Below are 27,411 nucleotides of genomic sequence, written 5' to 3' on the forward strand. Positions count from 1 at the left end.
CAAGTGAACAAGGACGGTAACATTTTAACAATATTTCTAATACGTGCATCTCATCCAAGGCACTTTCTTTGTTTACTTACAGAGAGGTCACTCTAGTAATTATAGTTAGCAGCAGGCATCTTTGAGCCTTTTCTCATCATTCAATCTGTGACTGTAGCTAAAGGTTGCAGGTTCAGGCTTAGTTAGTCCACATGCCAATGTGTCCTTGAGCAAGACACTTATATTACAAATATGCTGCATAGATGCACTGTATGAATAGGTGAATGGCAAAAAATGTAGTGTAAAGCAATGTTTCTCAATCCTGGAGCTGCATGTTTCCCTGTTTCCCTGCTCAAGCACACGCTGAGTCCATGGGTCATTGTTGAGTTTGTGCAGAACTTGATGACAAGCTGAACATTTGAATTCTGGTGTTGGAGCAGGGAAAAGTCTAAAACATGCAGGACAGAGGATCCCCAGGACCAGGATTGAGAAACACGTCATCAAGACGAGAAAAACGTCCATTCTTTACCATTCTTATTATCTACATGATGAAATTCACACATAATGACAAGTTCGACAGTGGTCCAAATAAAAGTATGAAAAGGTGATTTTGATTCCAGCAATTCAAAACCCAGTGTGTTATGAATTGCTGGAATAAAAATGCCATCCATTAGTCAAAGTTCTTGGACCACAGCTACACCATGAGTATAACATGATGACTTTTGCACTAATGAATTCATCATGACGTTGCTTCTAAAGAGTTAAGTATCCAAATAAGGTCTGCCTTCCAAGTAGGGTCAAGCTGATAACGGAATATAGCCCCAAAGGTGTTAATGGCAAGCTGATTATCTGACTGGTTAGTGTTTTTACTCCAACCACTAATTACTTCCAAGGCTAGTCTTTGAAAAAGCAATTATGATGGGGCCAAACTGTACATCTCTCACTTGAATGGTTCAGCGCTTTTATAATGCACTTGGTCTAATTTGCAAAATATCAGCAATGAGTAGGAAATAAATAAATACAGAAGTTTAACTGTCAAACTGTTCAATGAACAATATGCCTCCAAATCTGTATATTCTCTATCATAAACAGCTATTATTTGTCACGTTGCAATTTCCCTTGTGCATATGATTTGAATAATGTTATAGAATGAATCAACTGGATGGCATATGCTCACAAGACAGTAATATTAAAGCACATTATGTCAAGGAAAAACAACCTTGATATGTTTTATCCAGCAGTGGACCAGTCTTTTTTATCTTGTTTTTATTTTTCAACACCACTGTCTGTTTTGAAAAATAATCAAACCTCAGTAATGCTGCAGCGATGCCCCTTAAAGTCTCAACACCAGACGCAGATGCTCCATTAGTCTTGTTTTATCATAAGTCATTTAGCGTATCATATCGTAAGTCACTTGACAACGGTTCCCCAGATGAGGGTCTGACAGATAACGGGGTCCTGGACTGACAACAGTCACATTTGGTGGAGTAACACAATGAAGACGCCTTTATTTATTTGACTTTTTTGAGCAGTCTAGTGCCCCCCCCCTCCAAAGGGAGGGAAATAGGCTTAACATATTCTGGTACATATTAAGTTGTTTTTTTTTACATTGGTCACACATAGTGTGTAGTATAGGATAGACACTCAGTGAACATTCCCCAGTGCAAGAACTAAAAGTTCTGTCTCGCCACAGATGTCCAAAAACAACTTGACAGCATGGCCCCACAGACAGGCCAGAGATTAATGATTTGTGACAGCTTCAACGAGCCAGGATGTGAACAGTCATCCTGCGGCCATTACATAAGTAGAAACAGCTGTTGTTTCGGCGCAGGCTTCCGTTTCTTATTGTACCCTCTCCTCACAGAAATGTGGCAGGAGATAGGACCTCCCGTCACATTAGATGAGGAATACTGTGGAGGCATCAGGTTTTGCAGAGAGTGAGCGGGTGGCTACAGCACTGGTTGCAATTTCACTGACATCAGTGGAAACAACAAACCCCTATCTACATGTAGATGATGATTTTGGAGGCTTCTATCAAGCCTATTGTGTAATTATGTTTCATAGTGTGAGTTGTGTTTGGTGCTTATTGTTCTGCAAACACGTTTGTCATTACCATGGGCATGAATGGATCTAGATTAAACCCGGCAGCAAAATACAGTGAAGGAACCGCAATTAGATCCAACATTATTCCCTGTCTGTTTGATTCTGAGAACGTTGCCCTGTTCCACCACAATAGGATTTAGATAGCCCCATTGCCTATTTTGAAAACTGGGGGATATAGAGAATATGACAAACCACTTTGTTTTAACAAGACAAAAGACAGGGCTGGCATGTGTTTTCTGACAATTGCCTTGGCTTGCTATTTCTAGGTCTTTTCTCTCTAGATCACACCAAAGACCCATACAGACCGCTGAATAGATGTCCTGAAAAGAAAAGAAAAGAAAAGAAAAAAACAGCAGAGATTGTATTGAAGGCACAAATGTCTGAATGGTTTTGAATCACCGTCTTTTATGGTTTTGCTTTTTTAACATCATCACAGCTACCTTTATTCAGTTATTGTTTTAGAAAAATGAAATACTTATTTTCTTTTTTTTTTTCATTTGGCAACAAATTAATTTAGAGCTTAACACGTATTTACTCATGACAAAAGAATGACAAGCGACGGCCGTCTAATTTGTTTAATTCCGATGGTAAAATTGCATGCGATTCATAGTGAATCCTACAAACAACTCACATTTCTTTGTATAAATCTTGATTTGGCTTCCATTATGTTCAAGTCTGGGTTTGCATGTTTGCATGTACTGTCCTTGTTTAGGATTCAGCAGATGGAACTATGGGATGGCAGTTATCAGCCATCCCATTTCCCCGTGGACCGTAATTCATTGTCGACAATGTGCTTTGGACCCTAAAGGTCTACCATCTGCTTAGCATGGGCCCTTCCAAAGGTGAGACATTTTTGACCACCTGCTCGATGTTTAGCCATGTGTGCCACCGAACAACTTCAGTTCTACATATTGTGCAAAACCGGATTGGTCATGTAGCATGAAGGTACCAACACAGCCAACGCAATTTAATCAGCTATTTGATTTAAACACGTTTACATTGGGCCTCAGAAGCAACAGGGTAACATTTAAGATGCTGAGTGTGGAATGAAATGACATATTTGCAGAAAAGTATTGTCCTGCTAAGATTTAATAAATTGCCAACATTAAGTTAAATAATGTTTTCGACACTGATTCAACAGCTGTATGTGCAGAGTGTCTCTTGTAATTGAGCAGCAATCGAGCGACATGACAAACCTCCGGTTACAAGCCAAGTTACCTTTCCACTTGGCCACGGGCTGCCCAAATCTCAGCAATAAATGTTGCTTACTCCATATTGTCTGCTCATTCATAATGTGTCCAGTCATTCACATGGTTGTAGACTTGCTCACAGAGGGGGGAGGGGGGGGGAGTCATTTCCAGGCCAATTCAAGTTTCTGAATTATTAAAATGTTATAGTGTAGTCAATTTAGAGAAGATTATTACCCCAATAGATTTTCAAAATTAAGCAGCTGGAAACTTTATTGTGCCATGTTGCCACAGACAAACAACATTTAAAGGCCTTAGAGTTACACGCACATCACCGTCATGTATTCAGCTGGTGGACTAAATGACCACATAAAAAAAACCAAACAGAAGGAGCATTGCTGTAATACCACAGGGATATTGCTGCAGTCTCAGCAGAATGAGCTGGATGCAGATATTCCCCGCATTTGCTGCCCAGAATTTTTAAGTTAACCAATATTTTAGAGCACGTGCGAGCATCTCCTTTGAGTTAGGTTTTGAAGCGAGGCCTCTGATTCGAGCAGCTAATTCTTTTTTATGCTTCTCGAAAGGAAATGATATATGAGGATGCACTGATTATAACTACTGTGAATTTACAGCAGAGTTGGGCCGTTTCCCAGTCAAATTACACGTTTGTTTTTGCCGGATTAAGCAGATTTAAAGTGTGTACAAAATAGAGGGTTGACTTAACAAATGGACTGTGTCCCATGTGTCTCTTTACACTTAAATATTGAGCTCTTATCCCAGGCCTCCAGTCTAACCCTCTATACATCATCAAATTGATCTAGTGAGGGAGATTTAAGCCTAAGCTTGGAGACAGAAATCTTGCTCCAAGGTCAGGTCGTAGGAGGCAAAGATCATGGGTCACCTGTCTCCTCACACCTGCCCTTGATGTATCCCCAGGCCAAGTCTCTGTGGACACAAATGATTCCTATCCTGCTGATGAGTTAAACCTGCTTGGCCTTGTCTGCTACTGTGCTAAGCTACATCAATCAATACCTGCGCCACGTGGACACAGCATGGAGGAGGCGATGTAGCCTCTGTGTGACGTCCAAAGTTTGTCTAACAAACCAAAGTTCATCTTAGCAAAGCTCGAGGTAATTAATCATGGGATGGATTATTCCTCGAACCTTTGCTTGGACACATGGATTCCTTAGGAGGCATATTCTCATTACATTAAACCACTTAGTACATTTAGGCATAGATAGAGACAGTGGTGCGCCGTGTTGCCACACAGCAAGATTCAGGGCTGCTAAGTATAGTGCATGTAGGCAATAAAAGCTGTGGACAGCAGGTATCCTCTGGGTGCTCAGGGAAATGTTACATATTAAATGGAGCGGCAAACCGTCTCTTTTTTGAAATGAAGCATTATGTATGCATGTGGGGTTGTTTGTTAAGAACCCTTGTCTGCTGTCAGGCTTCACCTGCTTTCCCCTAAGCTCGGCGAGCGAAACATAAGCTGTTTACAAATACTGTATGACAGGTAGGATACAGCGAAACTTAAGTTTTTCATGTCAAAATCTGTCAGTGACATTTAACAAGAAGAAAGAGCATGTCAGATCTAAAATGCACCCAGAAACAAAAAAAAAATAAAAATAAAAAAAAAGACAAAGAAGAACTGGCTGACATGTGGATGAAAATAGTGCTTAACCTAGGAAACACCAAAGCAGTTCTGTTCAGAACACACACATTTACATTTAATTATGTCTTGCGATCTCATGTATATTTTTATTTCTGTGGTACTTTAATCTTATAATTACCTCCAGGAAAAGAGAGATCACCTCATTGCATGATTTATTTTATGAACAACACTATTTTCTTTGTGTGTAGGTGGCATGAGAATACTATAGGTGTTCTACATAATATGTAGAACACTGTTATACTTTGTCTTTCCGTTCATGTTTGATGTCCACCTACAGCAGAATGTATAGAAGATGATATTGAGTTTGAAAGGCTGTTTTTAGATCACCTGGGAAAATTTTTTTTTTTTTTTCCAAGGGCAGTTGGCAATCGTGGAACTGTGTTATTTTCTATAATTGCCAGAACTATGTCAAAGTGCATAGATGTGCCCACACACACACACACACACTGCATGGAAATGTGACTTCACGGCGTCAACAAAATATTCAGAGGGTAACCGCGGAAAGTATCCTCATGTCCAGGCAACATGATGGACATACTTAAAATAAAACATTTAAAAAGCTTTCACAGGCGTAAGAATCTCTAAATATGATGTGGTGGCAAAACAAAGTCCTATAAAAGCTAAAACTGTGCAATTTCAAAACAACTTTGATGCAGCTGCTCTATTTAAGGTATACAATTCTTATTTAAACTATGGCATACAGTGAGTATGAATGCTGGGTTATAGATTGGCTTTTTATTCATAATGACATGATTAATAGTAGGAACGCTGTTGACAAATATCCACAATTTGCCATTTTTTCCATTTGTGTCGTCTTTTCAACTGACTCACACATTACTCTCCATTGTGCTCATCAGATGAATGCCTTTCATTAAGTTATCATTTTTCTTATTTTTTGAATTTTCCCAGCTTTGTGATATGTGTGTGTGTATACTGTATTCTGATTGTCTCCAGTGCCTTGAAAGCTTTGGTAATGAAAAAGGAAACAACTTCAAAGAGATTAAATCACCAGCTATGGATAAGGAAACAATGAGATAGCGTGTCTTCCTGCCTCAGCCACTGTACCAGAAATCAGGAATGAATATGTTTAGTACTTTGTTCATATTTTTGCTCTATTTCTCTGTCTTATTTATTCTTTTTTTTTCTTTCTTTTTCATTAAAAAAGTAACAGGCAAACCCCACACTAACTGAGCCTGAGAGCAGAGGCCATTGCTCTTTCCATCACATCTTGCACTGAGAATCGGTGAGCAAGTCAAGGCAGATCATGAACTCAATTGCAGGGAGAAGCATTTGTTTTCTCCAGCCATGTTTGTTACCCAAGAATTCAGCAACCAGCTTAGCAGAGCAATGCATATTAAGAATAATACAAAATATGCAGCCTGGGTTGTTGGTGTAGTGTGTGTTTGAGCTTGTTAAAAGGGCCTGGTCAAGTTATGTCAGATTTTAACAGCCATTCACACAGATTGGCCTCTTCAGCAGTCTAAAGGCCCATAAAGCCTGATTCATCACCCCTTTCACTAGCAGAGGGCACACAGAAGGCAGGGAAAGAGCAGCACTCAGGTATGCTAAAGTCATCCGTGATGGAATCTGTCAACTCTGCAAATGGCTCCCTTTCGCCCTGTTGCCTTGTGCGTTTTATCAACTGAAGGAGTTGATGACAGAAAGTCTATTGAACTCTGACTGTCTCTCCATACAAATGATTTCATTTCATTGAGCAACGTTCCTGTTGTGTCAGGACAATTGTAAGTCAAAATTTGCTCTGGTTTGACATTAAGAGCACAACTCGGGAGATGATACTTCTCAAGGATCAGCCCCGATGTTTGTTGCATGACACCTCATCTTCCAACCTTCCTTTTCGTAATCAGAATCGCATTGTGCAGATCCTATTTGTTGCAAGGCTGTAGTCAGCCACTGAGAATAAAAAAAAAATACAATTTAATAATTTTTGCTGCTGCAGTCACATCTTCAAGAACAGCATGATTTTGGGGCAGGGAACCACGGGTGGGCTTTTGCAACATTTTGAATGCTATTGGATCATTTTCTGAGTGACAGATAACAAGCTCAGAAGCCCAATGGAGTTTTCCCCAGACAGATATTAAATTTGTATGCTACTTTACAGATCTGTTTACTCTTGTCATCATAAAACAACTCCCCATTGTACATTTGGAAATACAACTGATGACTGAACTGGATTGATGAAACAGACTCAGTCACTGGTTTCGGTCAATCTGTGCCTGAGCGTTGTGTACATTATTTCATTATGTATGATTATGTCTCGTAAAAGACATTCTGTTTTGGTTTCCCTGCAGATGCTCTGCTATATATTGCAAGTATTTACGCTGTTGATATTAAGGAAAGTCCTCAGAAGGTAGAGAAGTCCGATGATTGCTTTTTTCTTCCCCTGTGATTCTATCGTGCAAAATAGAACATTGAATTTTGGGCATACAGAGTGCTGGGCTGCCTCCTTTAATTCCATTGCCCTCTACTAGTCCAAATTCATATTGATGAGTTCTGAGGCAATTCAAATTGCATGTCATCTTTAAACATTTAACTAGAGAGCAATCACGCTCTTTGCTAAAACCCTGCCTCTGCTGAAATATGCAAATACTGTGAAAGGAAAATCTGGAGAAGGCGGCCTACATGACGAAGTCCAGGTTTCCAAGCTAAGAGCAGCAGGCTTGCCATAAAAGCCCTGACCTCCATACGAAAGACTGCAAACACTGTGCATGACGGATCCTTTGTAGTTAAGCTTTCACAAAGGATCAATAGTGATACTGAATTATAATTTCACCATCTGTTTCGATGTAAACTACAACTTGCACTCAAAGATTTATTAACAGCTGCCAACTCCATATAAAAGTTAAAACAGGTTTCCTTTGTGTAATTTGCTATATAGTCCAAGTATTGTTTACTTTCTAGAAAAATACACAACACAAAACTCACTTCCGAAGTAGGAGTTATTGAGTCCTTAACTAATTCCTTTACAATAGTACTCATCATTAAAAACAACAATAATAATAATAATAATTATTATTATTATAATAATAGAAAAATCCCTTGCCATTTTTCCGACGACACCTCTTCATCTACCCTCATGAAACAGATTTAAAACAGCGAAATTCCCAGGCTGAATGCAAGAAAAACTGAACTGAACTCATTTCAACCTACAACTTGTACAGGGAACAAAGGGGCAAAGCTCATCGTGCTTTGGGGACGAATTAAGCAGAACTGTACTCGGATGAGGGTGAGCAGTACATTTTTGCAAATCATATGAAAGGAAGTAAATTGGTGAAATAACTAAATTGGTAAAAGTCTATTTTCTTCCACACTAGCTTTTACAGTGCTCGTTGTATAGGCTCCCAAGGTAGCTGCTTAAAAATGATAATCCGGGAGAGGAGGGGAGAATCTCCACAGACCTGCCTCAAGCTTGCTTTCAACCCTATTAAGAAATATTATGCAGTGGTCCAAAGAAACCTGACTCCAGCCTCAAATTCCTCTATCTGCATCCTGGCCTGATCCTGTTTAAATGAGCAAGTATCAAATGAAAATTGATTATTGGTATTTATTTATTTTTAAAATCCTCCAACTAAGAACACTAACATTACTATTTTCAGTTGTTTTGTGAACATATCTGGGACTTCAATCTTGTTTTTTTTCTGTGATTTTTCACCATACAGTAAAACATCCAAATATTCCACTACTAGTCTGAATCCCTAAAGAGTGCCACAGAGCAGAGCGCTCTGCTTGTCTGCAAGCTATATAACTAAGGCTGCCTGAGGCAATCTTTGGACCCTTTATTACATACAGCGAACACGTCATACAGAGTGAGAGTGGACTGCAGATCTGGGCTTCCATTTGGTGTGTATGAGTTGTTTTTGTTTTTTAAAAACAAACACACATGCAGCTGTTCCCTTAAGTAAGTTATCCACACTCTTATCAACAAGAATGATGAAAGCTAAATCAGATTTCCTCGTTTAACGGAAACATAGGGCATCCACTATTAAGGCTCTAACTGAGTGTGTTTACTGCTTTGGTGTAGCACCTAATGTTCATGTAGAGTTCAGTCAGCGATTAATAGATATTATGATATATATATACACATACAGTGGCCGTGTTTTCTTGGCATGCATCTCACTGATAGGGTAAATGGCGGCAGGGAGACCATAAGAATTAAAACCACAAGCGTCTCTGCAAAATGAGGACTCGTTATGGAGACTCTAAAATGGGAATTAATGCATGAGAAGTTTAATGGATTAATAACTGATTTCTTCTGAGAACTCCCCAAACAGTAAGAAAGGTTAAAGCACCATCTGGATCCATATGGTCTGTGATATTTTGTGGAATCTCTGGATCAGCGTGGGCTCTTGCTTTTTAAAATCAGTGCTTTGTCAATATCCATCACGGGCGAAATCCTTACAGTGCATGTGGTGCTCAATGACTCCTTTAAAGATGGTCTCTCTCTTGTGGTGCACATGTCAATTTGTCTGGTGATTTATTTGATGGCTAACTGAGCTGGTATCACCTAACTCGCTCATGTAGACAGAGTGTATACAGTGAGGTGAGTTGCAGAGGGGCAGAGTAAGAGAGGCGGACTCTGCGATGCAATCATACTTGGCCTGCATCCATTCACACTGTAATGGGAAAAGCAGTGTGCAGGCATAACTCTCGTGAGAAAACAGGGAAAGATGAGAAAATAAGTGGGTCAAGCACTAGGCATGAGGGGCCGGACTGGCGAAGAGGACGCCACTGAAATCAATGTGCTTCTTCCAGGCTTGCTTTGGTTTGATATTGAACACCAGAGAAGTGCAGTGTGGTGTAAGACAGGCTAAAAGCTGCTGGTGCCTTGGGTTTGATTATATCTTTCTCTGGACATTCTCTGTCATCAGATCTTCTGGGATAAGTATCATCATAGATGTTTATTTTTGCTTGTACAGTAAATGTTACCAGAACTGTAAGGCCATTATAATACTTGTCCCCAAAGACTGAGGCAATGATACATCACTGGCGGAGCTAACTGTTCCGTCAGTCCCCGACCAAATCCAACCTGCACGGCCTTCACAGCAATTAACAAAGACAATGAATGGTGAAGTAACAATGCTTTACAAAAAGGAATTTCATTTTAACATAATAAATAAACTGGTCGCCGATAATGATCATTCTGATTTGGAAAAGTGAAAACAGTTTGGCAGAGAAGGCCAGGTCTTTATTGGTTATAACTGGATGAGTTTGGAATTACATTTCTTGTGCTCTGCCCATTGCAAACCACCCAACCAGTAAAAGGTAGCACCAAGTCCAAATAATCATTTTTTTATCAACATCATTGCCAAATTCAATCAATCAAAATGCTGCCAGTTCAGGAAATGAAACCACCCATCTGTTAACATCAAATGAATTGGATAAAGTATCTTAAAATAACACATAAATTTACTTATCGGGCATATGGAAGGACCTTTTTAACCTACGTGCTGTTTTATCTGACAAATACATAATACTTTTATCTGATATAATTCCTACTACCCCATATCCCCTCTTAAAGTGGACATGAAAATAACAAGCTTGCCAACAAAGCTTTAAATCTGTAGTCCTTGTAACTTTTCAAACAAATGCTCAAAACATTAAAACCATTACCAAATGAGTTCATACAATGCTGATTGAGCCTATAAGCTCCACATCTCTCTGTCATTCAGTGTGACTATTTCTGTCAAACACTGTTTCTGTGTGGAAGAAAATGCAGATACGCAGATACAATAAAAAGCTCAATTTCAGGGGAGAGGAAACTGCACTGTTCGACAATTTATGTCAGAGAGGACGACCATCTTTCAATTTACACATCTCTGACTCAAAAACTATCGTTACTTACCATCATCAGTGGGCAAATTAAGGAAAAAATGCCCCCCAAACATTCACCAAATTGACTAAATAAATGAATCAATCAATGGACATGAATGAATTATACATGACTCAGAGTTCAAAGTGTATATGTCTAATGTTAAAATTGAACCCATTGCAGCTGAATTAAACCTGATTGTTTTAAAATTAAATCAATGCAAAGTTAGATCAATAACTGTTTGCCATCTAGTGCAGGATTCTTCATCGTCATCTTTATTATCCACAATTACAGTAAAGGTTTAAAACTACACTCATCTAAATGTTTAGCGAACACACCGCTGAGATTCCTTGTGACATGTTGAAACCTTTTAAGCATTTCTCTTCAATTACCAGGGGTGCTGCTGTGGGAAATTGCAAAATGCTCTTGTCACAAAAAAAAAATAAATAAAAAAAATAGCTGCAAGTGCTCTATCTAAAGCACTTGTTTTTATGGAATCTCTTACAGTCACAACACTGACCATAATTGTACCACTTTAAATAGAAAATGGAGCTCTGTCTGAATGGCAATCAACCGTGATGGAATCACAGTTGACCCCGGACTCTGTCTCCACAGCTCTTTGTCTAGCATCTATCATTACTTTCGTTAAACAGCTATTAACAATGCAATGTTATAGTTAATAAAAATCAAATATTCAGTTTGTGTTATACGAAAAGGAGGCATGTGTTGAATCAGACTGTGACTTTCATCAATGTGAACCACGTTCAAAAAATCTTAATCAAATCAAAATTCTCTACCACGAGGTACAAAATCTAGGCATCAATACTTCTGATGATTAAACGATACAACTGTGTAACATATATTTTCTTACATCATCATCATTTTATAAAACCACCACTGGGTCCAAACTGTGGAGAAAAAAACATCTCAAATACAAATTGTGTCCTCGTTTGTTAGTGGCATGGCACCTCAATTACCCAATGAGCAGGTTTTATATATTCATGCAGACAAAGTCACGTATTCATGAGGATTAACCCAAAAGTCACTCAAAGACTGGCAGGCACAGATTGCATATTTTACCATAAGAGGAATAGCTGACGCGTTTACCTTCAGGAGATTGAGAGAAAACAAGATGAGAGGGCGAATGGCTGAGTGAGCTTTTGGGTCACTGCATGGTCAGTTTCACTAACTTTATTCTGATTTGTGTTTTCAAGAATAAATATGGTATTATGAATGCAATGTGTGTCGTGGAAAGGCTTCTGAACAACTGAAAGACCATATGGTGCTCGAAGAGAAGATTTGTAGCCTTATTTTGTTTTTTTCCCCACGGACGGTGGGCTTTATAAATAAAACTGCAAGTGCAATTTGAAAGGAAATATGGTTGGGTCAAATCTGGATGCAACATCCACATTCACACACAGGCGAAAAGACAAAACAGACAATGTATGTTCCTGTAACTACAAAGTCACACACAGTTACAGTGAATGCCAACAAATGCATTGCCTTCCAATTAAATGTGCTCTACCCGGAAAATATCAAATCATCCTAATAGCCAAGCTTCTCTTCAGAAATTGTTAGGGAAATCCTCTGTCCCCTGTCATATTACCCACATTTATCAGGATGCAGCATAGCCATTACGTCTGGGGGTTTATCAAATTATCTGCTTGCAGAATGGCCGAAAAGGGACACATTACAACCAGCCGACTTTGTCTGAGCTGCTGCAAAGCAATATTCCGGGATGCTGCGGCAACCAAAAGCAAATTATGGTGAACATAACATAGAGTTCAGCGGAGCGTTAACAGAATGGATGGCCCTACCCTGATTTTCTATCTGCTGGGACAGATGTCCCCAAGTCCCTGTGACTCGTGAGGTGGACGGCCCTGTAAGCGATGGCAGATGGTACAAAGGTAAGACAGATGGATTTTGGGCTCTGTGAAAGCGTGCACATTTTTCACTTTGGGAAAATGAATATTAATCATTTTATGTAATAATAATAATAATAACAATAATGCAATGCTAGTAGAAAAGTAGTACTAATAGTATTACAAAGTATTACTAATAAAAAATAAATTAAATGACGTAGGCTAGCTTACAGTTAAGGTTACAGTAGTTGCAAAACACTAAAAACAAAGTAGTTTATGCTTATTCATGAAGAAACACAGTGGAAATTGTGATTTAATCTTGTTCATTTGACTTTACTGAACAACGTGCCATAAAGCAGAAAGAGATTTGTTTCCAAATGTAATTTTGCAGACAAGGTGCAGTAAAGGTATATGCAATGTGAATTTTATTTAGTTAGCCTTCATGAACCAAATGATGCAGCAGTTAAAGAGACAAATGAGATCACAGGCTGCTTCAGTACAATCACTTTACTGGAAGAAATGTCTTCTCGCTCGCTTTATATTGGCTACTGTCAAAGAGCCTTTTGGTGTGTCACCATCATTATGTTAAGATCTATTTCTCACAAACAGCTATGTGAAATCTGCTGTTCTCCAAAAACCACGCAAGCATATTGAGTGTAACTTTATAAGTACGAGTCTACAGTTCATTTACTTGTGCAAAACAAAGGCACACTTCACAAATAGAAGACTTTGCTCCGTGTGGTTATTGAATCAAGTGATATGACCTACAAATAATCATTCTTTCACATCTTCTGTTGTGTTCGTCTGCAGTGTAATTGATAGTGTTCTTAAACATACTCGTATATTGAAACAAACAAGAGCCAGCTTGAGAACACGCAGGCATGTGGAATGCATTTGTCAGAGTGGTAAATTATTATGCCGAGTTTTTAGTCCTTTTTTTTTTTTCCTATTGTTTTAGTTGGTGTGCAAATATTTCTTGACGTCACATTGCAGGATCCGTTTTACATAAAATCCGTTTTACTAATGCATGATTTGACTAAGGAACAGTGGAAACTCTGCTAATTATCCCCACAGCTGCAGATCCGGCAAACTGGCAGTATTTACAGTGGTGAGACAGGTGTATCGGAGAGTGTGCCACGAGGAAGACGATGCAGGACGAGGCACCGAAGCAGACCTGGGAGAAATGATTCACGGACAATTTCATCATTGCAACCGCTGCGTGTCTCTTCTTGAACTAAACTACTGAAGGCTTTAAAACTGCATGGCTACTCACCTTTTTTTTTTTTTTTTTTGAGAACAATTTAATCTTTTTTTGTTTTGAAGTTTTTCAAGGCTACTGGAACTTGACATTTTACACTATAAAGATTTTATTGGTCATATTACATAGTTGATTAATTGGTAGTTGGCAGCTGCCCTTTAACAGTGGCAAGACATTTATGTGCAAGTGCAGTACACTGCTGTGTGACACATGTCTGTTAATTTCCTGTTGTATTCAAATACCGGCAGCGGCAGACAAGAAGTCCAAATCCAGTATTTCACAAACATGGCTTCTAGTGCGCTGTGATATTGAGCTCTCTTTGTTGGTAATTGCCACTGATGGAGGGAAAAAGAACAATGTTCCATTCAACACAATCCGTGATAAACTGAAATCAATGAGGCTGAATAGTGTGATTAAAATTTGATCGGATCACTGACGACCAACAATGACAACAAACGTGGAACATAGTCCCCTTTTTGAGCAGACAAAGCTGCTCAGTGGTTTAAATGTTTTTCAGTGAGGCCAGCACAATGGAAGCCTATTGATCCTTTATGGAAATTATTCTGAAAAGTTTTTTTTTTTTCCACTTTAATTTTGAAAAGAGCCAGTGACACTATGCATGACCTGTGGGAGACTTTTGATTTGGACTTTTCCACAGTTTGGTAGTGTTATTCATGTTTTCTTGCAGCTGGAGAACCACACTCGTGAAGGCTTTCAGATCTGTTAACTGTGGCTTAACATTCAACATTGGAGGTTTATGTCGAGCTTGGAGCAGATCAAGGCATTTATACACATTTGCACCTGGTGTGTGAAGTTTCTTTTTCTCTTTATCAAATAATGCATTAACCAAACAGCAAATGGGATTAATTTTCTCTTTTTTTGAACAAGAGAAAATGCTTCTCCAAGCTCAACTGTGCGACATCCCCCTTTTATGAACCTCACCAGATTAATTAAAATGGGCAATATTTTTGCATTTCCTTTTCCATTTTTAATCACGCACCACACAACTTCGAGGAAATGTCAAGCAAGAACTATTTGCTCAAGAAGAACAAATGTACTGAGTTTCTTCGGGGCTGGTTTCACCACACATTCAACATGTGAAGTTCAGATGTGAGAGGTGGTTTTCTTTGGTGTGTTATACAGTATGCACCTCTACTCTCCCAATCAGCCATATGAAATGGAAACCAAAGTAAGGCCCCTGTGGCACCTCAGTCCTCACCACCATGTGATGCATTAAGGGTGTATTATGGCACAGGCCAGTGGTTCCCAGATGTGACAGCAGGGCTGATCATCAATTATTATACCTCAGTGGATCAAAATGAGCATATCTGCTCATTCCACCATTCCCAGTGCTGGCCTGTGGCAGCAGAGTGATGGCTTTGTGCACCTCAAATACACCCTCCTTTCCATCCACCATGCCCTCTGCACCGGTAAGCTCAGTGACACCAGCCGGAGCCCTTGTGGAGGCAGTGGGACATGCCTCGAGACAACATCTGACTGCCCTCGGTGACCTGCCGAGTTAAGCCAACTGCAGGATCAAGGGCATGCTCACAGAGGTCCCGGATTTTATCTTCACAAAGACTTTGCTGCCGCTGCTGCCTGTAACTGGCTTCAGGAGACATTCCAGTCTATTTTCTGCACTATGTATAACTCTGTATTATGCATTCTGTTTTCCTTCCTTCCTTCCTTCACAATTCCACTCTGTGGATGAACACCCAGGGATACTCGACGTATCTACATCTTTAGTAAATATTCTGAGGTACCACCTACGCACAATGTTGTTTCGCATGTTATGTTAACATGTAATATAATTCCATTATTTAACCAAAGATTAATTTGGGAAATATACTTTTCTATTTTGCTCATCCAATGCCTCGTCAAAGATTTGGCTCTTATAAGTGTGCTGAATTAGTCAGCATGAAGGAGCCTCTGTGTGACAGATGTTTGACATGTGAAATCCACCGGGACCCTTGGTTGAATGGAAACAGGACAAATCAATGCAATCATGCAGGTGTCTGGGGGAAATGGGGACAAAGGAACACAGTCTGCCTGCCTGCTTGGCAGAGCTTCTGGCAATGCTTGAGCTCCAGGTCTGCTTCTGCATGCATGGAATAGCAGACAGCTGACTGACCTCACGAGTGCTCCATCTCCTTGAGGTCCCAACACAGGCGTCTCAAAGAGCCCAGACGACAGTGCCTTACCAACTTTACCGTGGTGAATATGATGAATGCCTCAGCTCACTTGCTGAGGTGGTACACAGCAACCATGTTTATGTGTTTAGTTTCAAGCCGCCCCTCAAAAGCCCCCTGTCATTTTCAGTTTGGCCAAACATGTCCTGTAGGGTCTCTCTGAATATCTACTTCCTCAGCATGTCCCATCCAAAACCTCATCCTGTTTATTCCCTTTTTTGTTCTGCGCTCATTCAGCACAATTGTGTCCTGCTTTCCTCGCCACACTTCCACTCCATTTATCAGCCTTTCTAGCCCGTGAGTGGCTTCTGAAGTGATCCATTTATCCGCAAATACCAATTTATCAACCAGTGCATACATTGATCGTGGTGGGGATAGGGTCCCATTCAATGCAGTGGGGAGTAATCCTGTCCATGTGTATGCATTCAACACCAGGATTAGATTGCAACAGTGATTCCAAATGCAGATTAAAAGCATACTGTAAACTGCATGCTGTATTAAATTGAACCCAATTGAATCGATGGCCTGTAACTTCATCAACATTCAAGAGTGTGTGTATTTGGATGTGGGTGTGTATGAACTGTTATGCATGAGATTTATTGCAATTTTATGCCCATGCTTGAGAAATTAATGAGTTCTTCGGAAAATATTGCATTCCTTGTGAATGACAGATTTTAGCTGCAATGTGCTAATACTTGAAACATAGACAGATGGCATCATACTGTAGTCATAGCTCTCTGTCATTATAGATTTCACTGCTGCAATACTGCAGCTATCACTGTAAATTGAATCTCATCAAAACTGCAGTTTACCCAACAGTGATTTCTTACAGAAACATAAGCCAGACAAAAGTAGCAAAATCATTTTTGCATTGGTCACAGCGTGTTGTTCTCCAAGCAGATTGTGTCTTGTCTTTGTTCCTTTCGTGCCTGTCAGCACATTTTACTGCATTAATTCTACTGATACATCAATAACTGTGCTCTCCGTCCGAAAATGAAGCTTTAAAATGCCATACTACATCATAAGGCCACAGCACTGTGTATTTGTTTGACTTAGGACTTGAAGTAACACAGATTTTAAATCAGAATCAGCCGACGCTTCAAAGTAAACTATTTCAAGACAGGCCAACATAACAGTAAAACCAGTAACCTGTTTCAGTGTTATAGCTGATTGGTTTATGTTTTCAGCCTGCTACGCCATTCTGCAGCATATCAGGACAAGCCAGGTCAATAACATTAAAGACTGAGAGAGTTGGTGAAAATACAACCCCTGTGGAACAGCGGCCTGCACAGCCTTCAGGAGACATATTGATGCACAGTTATTTTGGTCAATAAGTCCTTCTGAGCAGAGGCCATCCTTATCCTTGAGACCGACTTCATGTGAAAAATGAGAAAGGGATGAGAGCATGCATTTTAATCTGTCTAGGGTGCTATATGTTAACAGGGGGAAAGGGGGACAAGGGGGCCGGTGGGGTGGAGAGAGAGAAAAAAGGCACTTCCTCCAACCACGTCTCAGCCTCACTAATGCAGTTGTTCACAATAAACTATGCCATTGGTTATGCTGAAATACAACACCTCCGAGCTTGAGCATAATGGCTTTATGGAAATGTGAAGCAGACCTACCTCTGACCTCATGACAGAGTACACAAAGAGACTGTAAACAAAGAAACACAACAATCCAAATGAGAATTATATTATATTATATTATATTATATTATATTATATTATATTATATTATATTATATTATATTATATTATATTATAGATGTAGGGATGTCACAATTTTCCACTTTTTAAAAGATAAAGATTGTCAGTGTCATGTTTGTTGCCATAGACAGCGGAAATGAGATACAAAATAATCTATAAATGCCTTGGGTTCCGGATTGAACTGCAGCAGTTTGTGTGAGTGTGGTGGGGTGAGTGGGTGGGTGGGTGCGACCAGGGGCAAATAAATTCCCGGGGAAAATGTTAATGCCTAAAATAAGCTCTCACACTGAAAAAATGAAAAAAAAAGAGTGGGATTTTTGTAAAAAACTATCTATAACAAATGGCTTTGAATAAAACATCAGCCCATCTATATTTGATAGCTTCCCAGGTTTTCGTCCTGCTTCTGGAGGGAAAGTCTCCGCTCTTTCAGGCAGGTGTAACCTCAGCTCATCACACTGCAAGGGCAGCGTGGTTCTTGAGAAATGTTGGGGAGGTGTGCGGTGCCCTTGCCATATTCCCTGTGGAGGGATATCTTCAAAGTTTAAAGGCTGCTGTTTTTATTTATTTATTTAGTTATTTATTGTAACCTAAAACTCAAACCTTAAAAAAAAAAAAAGAAAGAAAATTTAGTTTAAATAATACAGCTCAGAAGTCCATCAGACCACCTGAAGAAATCATCAAATGGCCCAGCAGAGGGCACAGTGAGAGAAACTTGGCCTTAAATCCACTTTGAATCCATACGGGAAATAAGACAGTGATGATATGTTGGTCTCAGAACCAGGATTATCAATCAAACTAAATTGTCCTTAAGAGTGAACAACACCAAAGCATCCAACAACAGTGCGTGGAAGCATTTCTGATCCAACACAGTAGATCAGGAAGCAATGAACAAATGTGCTGACCCAGTAGCCACTAGCAAGCAGCTGAAGACGCATCACAGTCAAAGGTAGCAAAACAACCTTGTGTGACTAATAACTAAAATAATAAAGTCTCCTCATGTTTGTGTGGGCGAGTGGGGAATAAGCTTGCCACGTAATGTTTGTTCGAAACTTGATTTTTGGAACAGGCGACAGCCCTTGGAGGCTACATGGAATTTAGAACTAAAAATCTGAGGCTACCATGTCGCTATGTGGATTATCTGGATTTACTGAGCTGAAAATGGCTAGGACAGAGATTAAAATAAGACTAGGGTCAATACTGGTCTAGCATTTCCATATTGGAGAGTTTTACAAGTCAAATAATACAATGATAATCCCAATATTTCACAGGTTTAATACACAGTCCAAAACATAGTCCTGTTTATAAATTACAGTCAGTGTCTAGAAACAAAGTGAATTGCTGGCTTGGGCCTTTGAGCATCCATGTTTGAAGTCTCTCAACCCCCACCCAGTTCAGAATACATAGTCTAGAGACATAATCAAATGTGGCAGCTATTGATCCCTTCCCATACAAGGCACAAAACTTAGTGAACATGTGAGCAGATGCAGAATGAGTATTTTAATTGTGCTGTCTTTGAAAACTCCGCTCACTGCTGCTAAGTGAATTTGAAGTAGCATCTTTTAAGCAACCAAACATGGTGTCTTCAGCCAGCAGTCCTGTTTTTCTAGCTCTGAGCATTCACATCACATCTCTTGGGGCATATGTTAGCTTCAAGAAATAAAGGCATTTCAAGTGACATACTGTCGAAACCTTTAAATACCGTCTCATCAAGATTATTTTGATGGTACAACAAGGTGAATGGCACCTTTGTGAAGGACTGCATCGCCTGATTCGTCTGATTTTGGGTTGATGCCACAAACAGAACTGCAACATTCAACCTTATGGCACACGTCACAGTCCACACTGACAGTCATCTCGTCAATCAAGTGATTTAAACAATGTAAGCTATGCAAACTAAAGGGGTTAGTTTTTTGTTTCTTGAAGAATAAAATATTGTAATTGTATTTGTATAAAATGCTATAACATAGGCCACTGTACCTGGTCTGAATACATGGTTGTTCACACATTACAAGCCCTGCTTCAGAGTTTGCCAGTATTCACGTTTCTTCAACATATATCTTACAACAGGTGTCACAAACAATACCATTTACCAACTGTAGTTTTGGTGCAAAATATCATCAAATCCCTTGAAATACAGAGAAAGGTGTGGGGCCGTATGCTCTGGTTTCTAAGATGACACCGTTCACTTGTTTGAAGGAGTGTGGAGAGAGATTTCTGCAAGTTGAGTTGGCTCCTTCAGATCAATAGCTCATCTTGCTCTCTGAGACAACTGGTGTGGCATTTGAACTAGATAAAACAGGGGTTTTTCTCCACCACACCTCTGAGTGCTGAGCGGTACCACCAAATCCCAATTGCTTGAAAAGGATACAGATGAGTCCATCTAAACCCCCCGTCTGACTCAGCTGTAGACTCTGGCGGTCAAGAAAAAAAATCTTAAATCATCTTAAAAGGAAAGGACCAATCTATGTAGGTTAATACTCACTGTTGCTTCGTTTAGCTCTCTCACAGGCCCACTGGGACAGCTGTAAAAAGTTGCGGGACCCAGAAGGCACAAAGCCTTTTATTTATTTATATGATGGGGAATATAGAGCAGGAAGCAAACTAGTGCAGATGATGTGAAATAAGGAGTCTGAAGAAGTTATCTTGCAGATTGTGAGATAAATGCAAAAGAGGAATACACTACATTACAATTTTATGCAGAGAAGGAACTGAAGACACACTCCATAGCCAGAACATCTCACATTACATGGCAGTAAGCTCATGTTGTGAGATGAATGAGACAAGCTCCTTCGTGTCTTTCAATAGCTACCAGAGATATACCCTTAAGCAAGGCATTTCATTCTTAATTACCTCGATGAACCTGCTCATTTGTCAGCAGTCAGTGGCAGAACATGCTGGCAGAAGTAAAAGGTTGCACTGGCAGCTCTTAAGTATGTAAATGTGGAGGAGGCCATCCGCTATCAAAGAGCCTGCTCAGCCAACTTAACACGAATAAAATTTGGGGGGTAAAAAAAGAAATAAAACGCAACATGTCTTCCAGCGGTCCTTCATCTTTCTAACCTGTGGTCAGCCAATTATCTGGATCCTGCTACTATGCTGGACTTTTAACACTCCGAACAAGTGTCTTTTTCTTTGTGGCATGTCAGCTTTGTCTTTCCTCCCGGTCGCTGATGACACTGTAACACTAATTACAGCTAATTGTCCTATGCTGAATGGATTTAGTCACATTGCAAATGATATGCCATTGGTCAGTGTCACAATGTTTCCACAGAAAATTTCGACGGGGAATGGACATTTGCACAAATTAATGTAATTAAGAAGCACATTCATTACTTCTAATTGCATATGAGAATGCTTAAAATGAAACCGAGATTGGACTCATATGAATAATGAATGTGGCAAACTGTACTGAAGACTTTGGCATCATCACAAAAGAATGTGTCAAACTCAGACAAAATGTAGTAGTTGTACTAGTTGTCTCAATCATTGTGTATCGACAGTTGAATTCCTATTGTAGTGCAAGCTTGCCATTGGCAGCCAGACGTATGGAGTTTGACGACTGAGAAATTGAACTGATACCAATGTGTTTGACGCACTAGATCAAGTCAAGAGGCCTCTTTTAAAGTCAGGAAAAGAGGACAGTTGTTAATCATTCAGCTGGAAAGTTCTGTCTTATGTCTGAGAGCTATTATAAAAAAAAAATTTGGTGACAGAAATCAAAGGTTTGAGAATGTAACCCCCCACAAAAAAGGACACACCAAGCCTTTAATCAGATTATTTGTCTCCTGGGATCAGGATTACACAACTGAACAAAGAAAATCTAACAAAATAATTAATAAAATTCTGTTATTTGATGAACCCCCTTTGGTAAAAAAAAAAAAAAAAGAGTAGTTAAAAATGATTGGGTGATTTTAAGAGCAATTTAGATGTTAGATAAGGTGTAAGCTGGTCATTTGAGAGCCATTTGCCACAGATTAAGATACGGCACCATAATGTGACAGTTTTCATGTTCCCAGATCGACGTACTACTTTAAAGCGCCTTTAGTGAGCTGCTGGAGAGTGGGCAAAAGCACAAGCTCTTAAATTCCCAAACTCTGACAACAGGACAAAGAAGCAAGTATATTTTCCAGGGGAAAAAAATGTGTATTGTTGGAAAAACAAATTTGAAGGATTTATTCACAGAGATTTGCCCTTACTTTGGTGCTCTTTGTCTGAGGGCTTATTGCTGTTTGCTATTTGTGACATGATGTCTCCCGTCATTCAGCAGAAACCTTTTAGGTCATCATTAGGTCAACATCATGGTATAGTCTTAATGAATGCATTCAAAAACACTTTTGATATCAACAAACCTGAATTGATCAGAGGTCCACAAGCACCTCACTCAGAACAAGGACTTTTGTCATGATCCCAAAAAAATAATAATTATAATAAAAATCTATCAAAATGGATGGGCCAAGGCTAACCATTGCAGTGGATGCTTTTAGTCCTCTGTGTAACACACAACGTTTCTTTATTATCTAGTATTATATAAGTTTATTTATTTATCTATTAATCTATATCTATATCTATAAATATAAATATATATATAATGGAATAGGCAACAACAAACATCAAAGACAACCTGAGATAACACAATGATTTCATTTTCATACCTGAAAACTGCAGATGACACAGTGCAGTGTCACAATAGGGGAAGACTGTCACTTGAAATAGCACTGAATACCCTACTTATTTAAGGAAAGAGATGCATGGCATATCATTATGCTTTTCTGCTTCTGATGTTTTGATGAAGTGTTGTAATTTGTCCAAAGGGGACAGGTAAAATTCATCATGCCTAATTGCTCTGGATGTATAGTTGTGTAAAAGCCCGCAGTCGGACGCATGGGGGCCGGACCTAAAATTACACAGGCTGATGATGTTAATTTGCAGCCTTTATCTATTTGTTGAGACTGAGAAGGAAATATCAAAACCTTTGCAACGATGTGCGACAAAAGAGGTGACAGAATAAGACTGATGGCGGAGCGGTGAAATAAGCCTGGAGGGGGAGGCAAGAGCCCATAAAATGAACAGCCACCTAACTCATAAATAATAGAAACATAAAATGTCATATGAACTTTATTTCAAGAGTGGGTCGTCTAATAAAGATGCAGGTTTAAAGAGGAGTTAGAGGAGTTGAGAAAGTCAGTGTCATAAGAAGGCCACATGGCTTGCCTTTGGCACAGACCATCTTTTCAGATGAGCGTTGACATTCAGGTCCAAGCGACGACACCTTTACAAAACAATACTGCTTTTGACTTCCTGAAATGATGTATTTCTTTTAACCATTGTTTGAGACTTTCACTCTGTCAGCTCTATTTCTCCCTTCTTCGTGGAGCTGTGCCATCACTTCTCCCTCTTTTCCACTTTTTCTTGTTCTTTTTTTTTTTTGCTTTACATATCGAGACAGCACAATAAGAGATTACCACAGCTGTGCCAGCCTGGTGCTCAATGATAAAATCATATTGAATTCATCTTTAGCCCCCATCTGCTACCAACACACTAATCTCTGAGACAGTCGACATACAGGATCCATCTCTCTTGCTGAACAGAGTACTGCAGAGTCTAGGTTTATCTGACGTAACTTCTAGATGGAGGAAATGGAGTCAGTTTTTTCTTTCTTTGATGCGTGCGTGTGTGTGTGTGAGAGTGTGTGTATCTGTTGCCTCTTTGGGACCTTTCCTGGCATAAACACTGACCTTGTGAGGACTCATGGAGACCAAAAGCTGGTCCTCATGAGGCAGAACCCCATGTCAGATACATTGGTTAAGTTCAGGGATATGATTTGAATTTTGGTTGGATTAAGGTTCAGGTTAGACATTAACTGTTATTCTTACATAAATTCTGCATACAAACAACTAGAACTAAGAAAAAACGCGATAATTATGTGAAACTGAAATGCTATAATAGTGTTTTATTTACAATGTCTATGACTTCCGTCGCAAAATCCACACAGGACTGAGGCAGAAAAGGCTCCGCTGTTGTGTATGTTTATGCAATGCTAGCCCAGCGTCCAAACCCGCCCCAACCCCACATCCACTGTCGTGAGATTCCCTTGCTGTCTTAGAGAAGTCGCCACTGAACTGGTTGTGGGTTAGGGTTAGGGATAACACTTTGTTTATGCAGTGTGTGTGTGTGTGTGTGTGTGTGCAATCAGCAGCACATGTTTGTCTTTGTGACTTAGGTGAGAATGTTGTTTTGGGGAATGTTGTCTTTGTGTGACGTAGGTGAGAATGTTCGGATAAGGATGAGGTCCTGAGATTGTGCAGTTCACCACAGGGCAGACAATTTTGCCACTTTACAGAACAAAAAAAACCAAAAGGATGGAAGAGGGTAGGTCATTTTTACACAGGGGTTCACATCTAAAACCTGCTAATCTGTCTGTGTATTCATTAAAATGATAACAATTAAAAATTTTATTTTGCTGCATTTTCCTTCATGGAAATGTACACAACATTTCATAATCCCATTTATATCAGGACATCTCATGACTCCAATATTATATTTTAATTCAATTTATAAAAGCATGCATGCAGCCCACTTGCTACATATAAGACGGCCCTTTATTTATTAAGTATGAGATGCGTATGTCACTGGCTATTAATGAGATGGTGAGATATCGCCTCCCTACACGTGAATTCCGTTTGAATCGCATTTCACTCAAGTGAAAACATTAAAGAGAACAGCTGGGAATGGTGAGGCTTGATCATTAGATGTATGTGTTTGTGACTGTGTTATACAAGTGTCTGTGTGTATACAGGTGTGCATCTGTGAAGGAAAAGGAAGGTCAGTTGGTTGTGAAAAAAAAAATAAAAAAATGTTATGGTGGCTTGCAACAGCAGCATATCCTCTAGTCAAAAATAGAAAAAAAAATCACAAATTGCATGGACTTTTGCATGTAAATGAACAGGACACCGTTGCCTGCATGTCAGCTATCTTGTCTCCAGTCTAACAAATGTATTCATAATCACACTCACACTGACACCCCAGCCCCGGACCTGTCACCGCAGCTGCTGGGGAGGCAAATGCATCAAGGGCTGCATGGTGTCTCACTTACAAGTATGACACAGTGGCTGGATGGATAATAGGTGAAAGCAGTGTTTGAAAGCTACATTAATTAAAATGGTAAAATAGTTGAAGGATTATTTTTTTCTTCCCCTTCTCCTTCAAAGAATTATTAAGTAGCACGGCTGTTTTTTGTGTGAAAGATCTATAATGTGTTCGGGGAAAATACAAATACACTCCTCCTGTCACTGTAAATCAATGGTTACAATGGTAAATACAATGACTGATGTAGAGTGTTGTGTTCTTTTTTCCCCTCTTTACTGCACACTGGACATTTTGAGTTCAAAGTGATCATCCTCATATGTCTTTGGCCAGGGGCTGGTTCTCTGACTGCACTTAAATATCTGTAAAAGTCAACATGTACCACAGCTCTATAAAGTGCCTAAAGCATTACTGGCAATTATACACAGAGGCTACAGGGGCAGTGAGGGTCTGCTCCGATATGAGCCTTCATTCAGTGTGTAATATAAATATGATACAGGTTAACCCAAGATGGTGGTTTCAAAATAGCCTTGTTCATGAAAGGTGGAGCAAAAATAATTTTCACTACATCATCTACATGATGGCTTTGGAGTTGTTTGTCTTAAGCACTCGCCTATTTCCTCTCAGCCCTCAGCCAGAAATTTGGGCAATTACTTTTTAAATAAAAAAAAATCTGTTGTATATATTTTGGGAAGGAATTGTGCTCACTTGCATTTAATGGGCTTTTATGGCTAGCGTCATTGGGCAGTAAGCCATGCCGTGACAGCTGTCTTGTGAATCATTTGAATAAATTCCCCAACACAGTTTCAACTTCAGATGTATAATTCCTCTTATACTGCACAGCTTAGCACTGGACCACATTTACAAAATTCATGCTGACAAAATTAATTGTCAATAATGAATGCGCCAATGTGCAAGTTATACCCTTAATGTGCTTCTGTTTCATTTTAAAACCAATTTATTTGCATGTGTAATGTGACTCAAACGGTTTCTGCTTTCATCAAAACGGCTCTTTATTTTCATTCTGAGCAATGCAACCTTCACTGCATTGCACAACTCTCCACTTATCTAAAGAATTACCTCACAAAACCCCTCAATATGTAACCAGCTTTTCACTAGTTAAATGAGAAAGTGGTTACTTTTTTAAGTGAATAAATGGCTGTCCTTTAACCATGAAAAACACAGGTGAGACAGATGGCCACTGGTTGATAATGTTATTGATATTATATCAATAACAATATAATATCAATATCAATATAATAATTATATCATCATTTGGAAAAATACAAAATAAATATCTAAAAATAATAAACATGCATGGCATCTCAGAACATTGCAAAAGAGTACTTACTGGATTCAGGGTCTGAGTTTCCATCTCCCTCAGTGCGGCTGTTAGGTGATGTTTGCTCATAGTATTCCTCCTGGGGGAAGCTGAGGGGGAGAGGCTGGGTGGTGCTGGCCGTGCTGCTAGGCTCTGGATCTCCCAGCCCGCTGTCACTGCAACTCTCCTGGGAACCATCCGGAAGATGGAACGTCACACGACGCTGGGTCTGGAGCACAACAACAAATAATAAATCTTCTGTTAGAAATTCCAGCGGAAAAATATGTCGGAATGAAATGCCTTGAATCTTTTAAATACAAAAAGATCACAAAAACTGATGAATTTGAATGATGAAAATTTTTTTTTTTGGCCTCTCGGCATTGAAAAATGCAGTTTTCATAAGGACATTCGTTCTTGTTCCTCCAGACAAGGACATGACTTTTTTGAACTATTTTGGACAACATACTATACTATGATTTGTTTGGTGATTTTGGACAACATACTATACTATGACTTTTTTTGGTGATTTTGGACGACATACTATACTATGACTTTTTTGAGTGATTTTGGACGACATACTATACTATGATTTTTTTGAGTGATTTTGGACAACATACTATAGTATGACTTTTTTGAGTGATTTTGGACGACATACTATACTAGGACTTTTTGGAGCGATTTTGGACGACATACTATACTATGACATTTTTGTCAGATTTTGGACGACATACTATACTATGACTTTTTTGCGTGATTTTGGACGACATACTATACTATGACTTTTTTTGGTGATTTTGGACGACATACTATACTATGACTTTTTTGAGCGATTTTGGACGACATACTATACTATGACTTTTTTGACCGATTTTGGACGACATACTATACTATGACTTTTTTGAGTGATTTTGGACGACATACTATACTATGATTTTTTTGAATGATTTTGGACGACATACTATACTATGACATTTTTGTCAGATTTTGGACGACATACTATACTATGACATTTTTGTCAGATTTTGGACGACATACTATACTATGACTTTTTTTGGTCATTTTGGACGACAGACTATACTATGATTTTTTTTGGTGATTTTGGACGATATACTATACTATGACTTTTTTTGGTGATTTTGGACGACATACTATACTATGACTTTTTGACCGATTTTGGACGACATACTATACTATGACTTTTTTTGGTAATTTTGGACG

At 39.2% G+C, this 27,411-nt stretch overlaps 1 protein-coding gene across 2 annotated transcripts in view; it reads right to left on the minus strand.

Moving 5' to 3' along the window:
- pcdh11 (protocadherin 11) overlaps positions 1–27,411 on the minus strand; it is a 126,087-nt gene that overhangs the window by 14,325 nt on the left and 84,351 nt on the right. For both annotated transcript variants that reach the window (XM_058649472.1, XM_058649471.1), the window contains exon 6: positions 26,224–26,422. In XM_058649472.1, coding sequence (XP_058505455.1) covers positions 26,224–26,422 — 199 coding nt within the window. The remainder of the gene's footprint in view (positions 1–26,223; positions 26,423–27,411) is intronic.

Source organism: Solea solea, chromosome 14 (assembly GCF_958295425.1).
Source record: "Solea solea chromosome 14, fSolSol10.1, whole genome shotgun sequence".
Classification (NCBI taxonomy): domain Eukaryota; kingdom Metazoa; phylum Chordata; class Actinopteri; order Pleuronectiformes; family Soleidae; genus Solea; species Solea solea.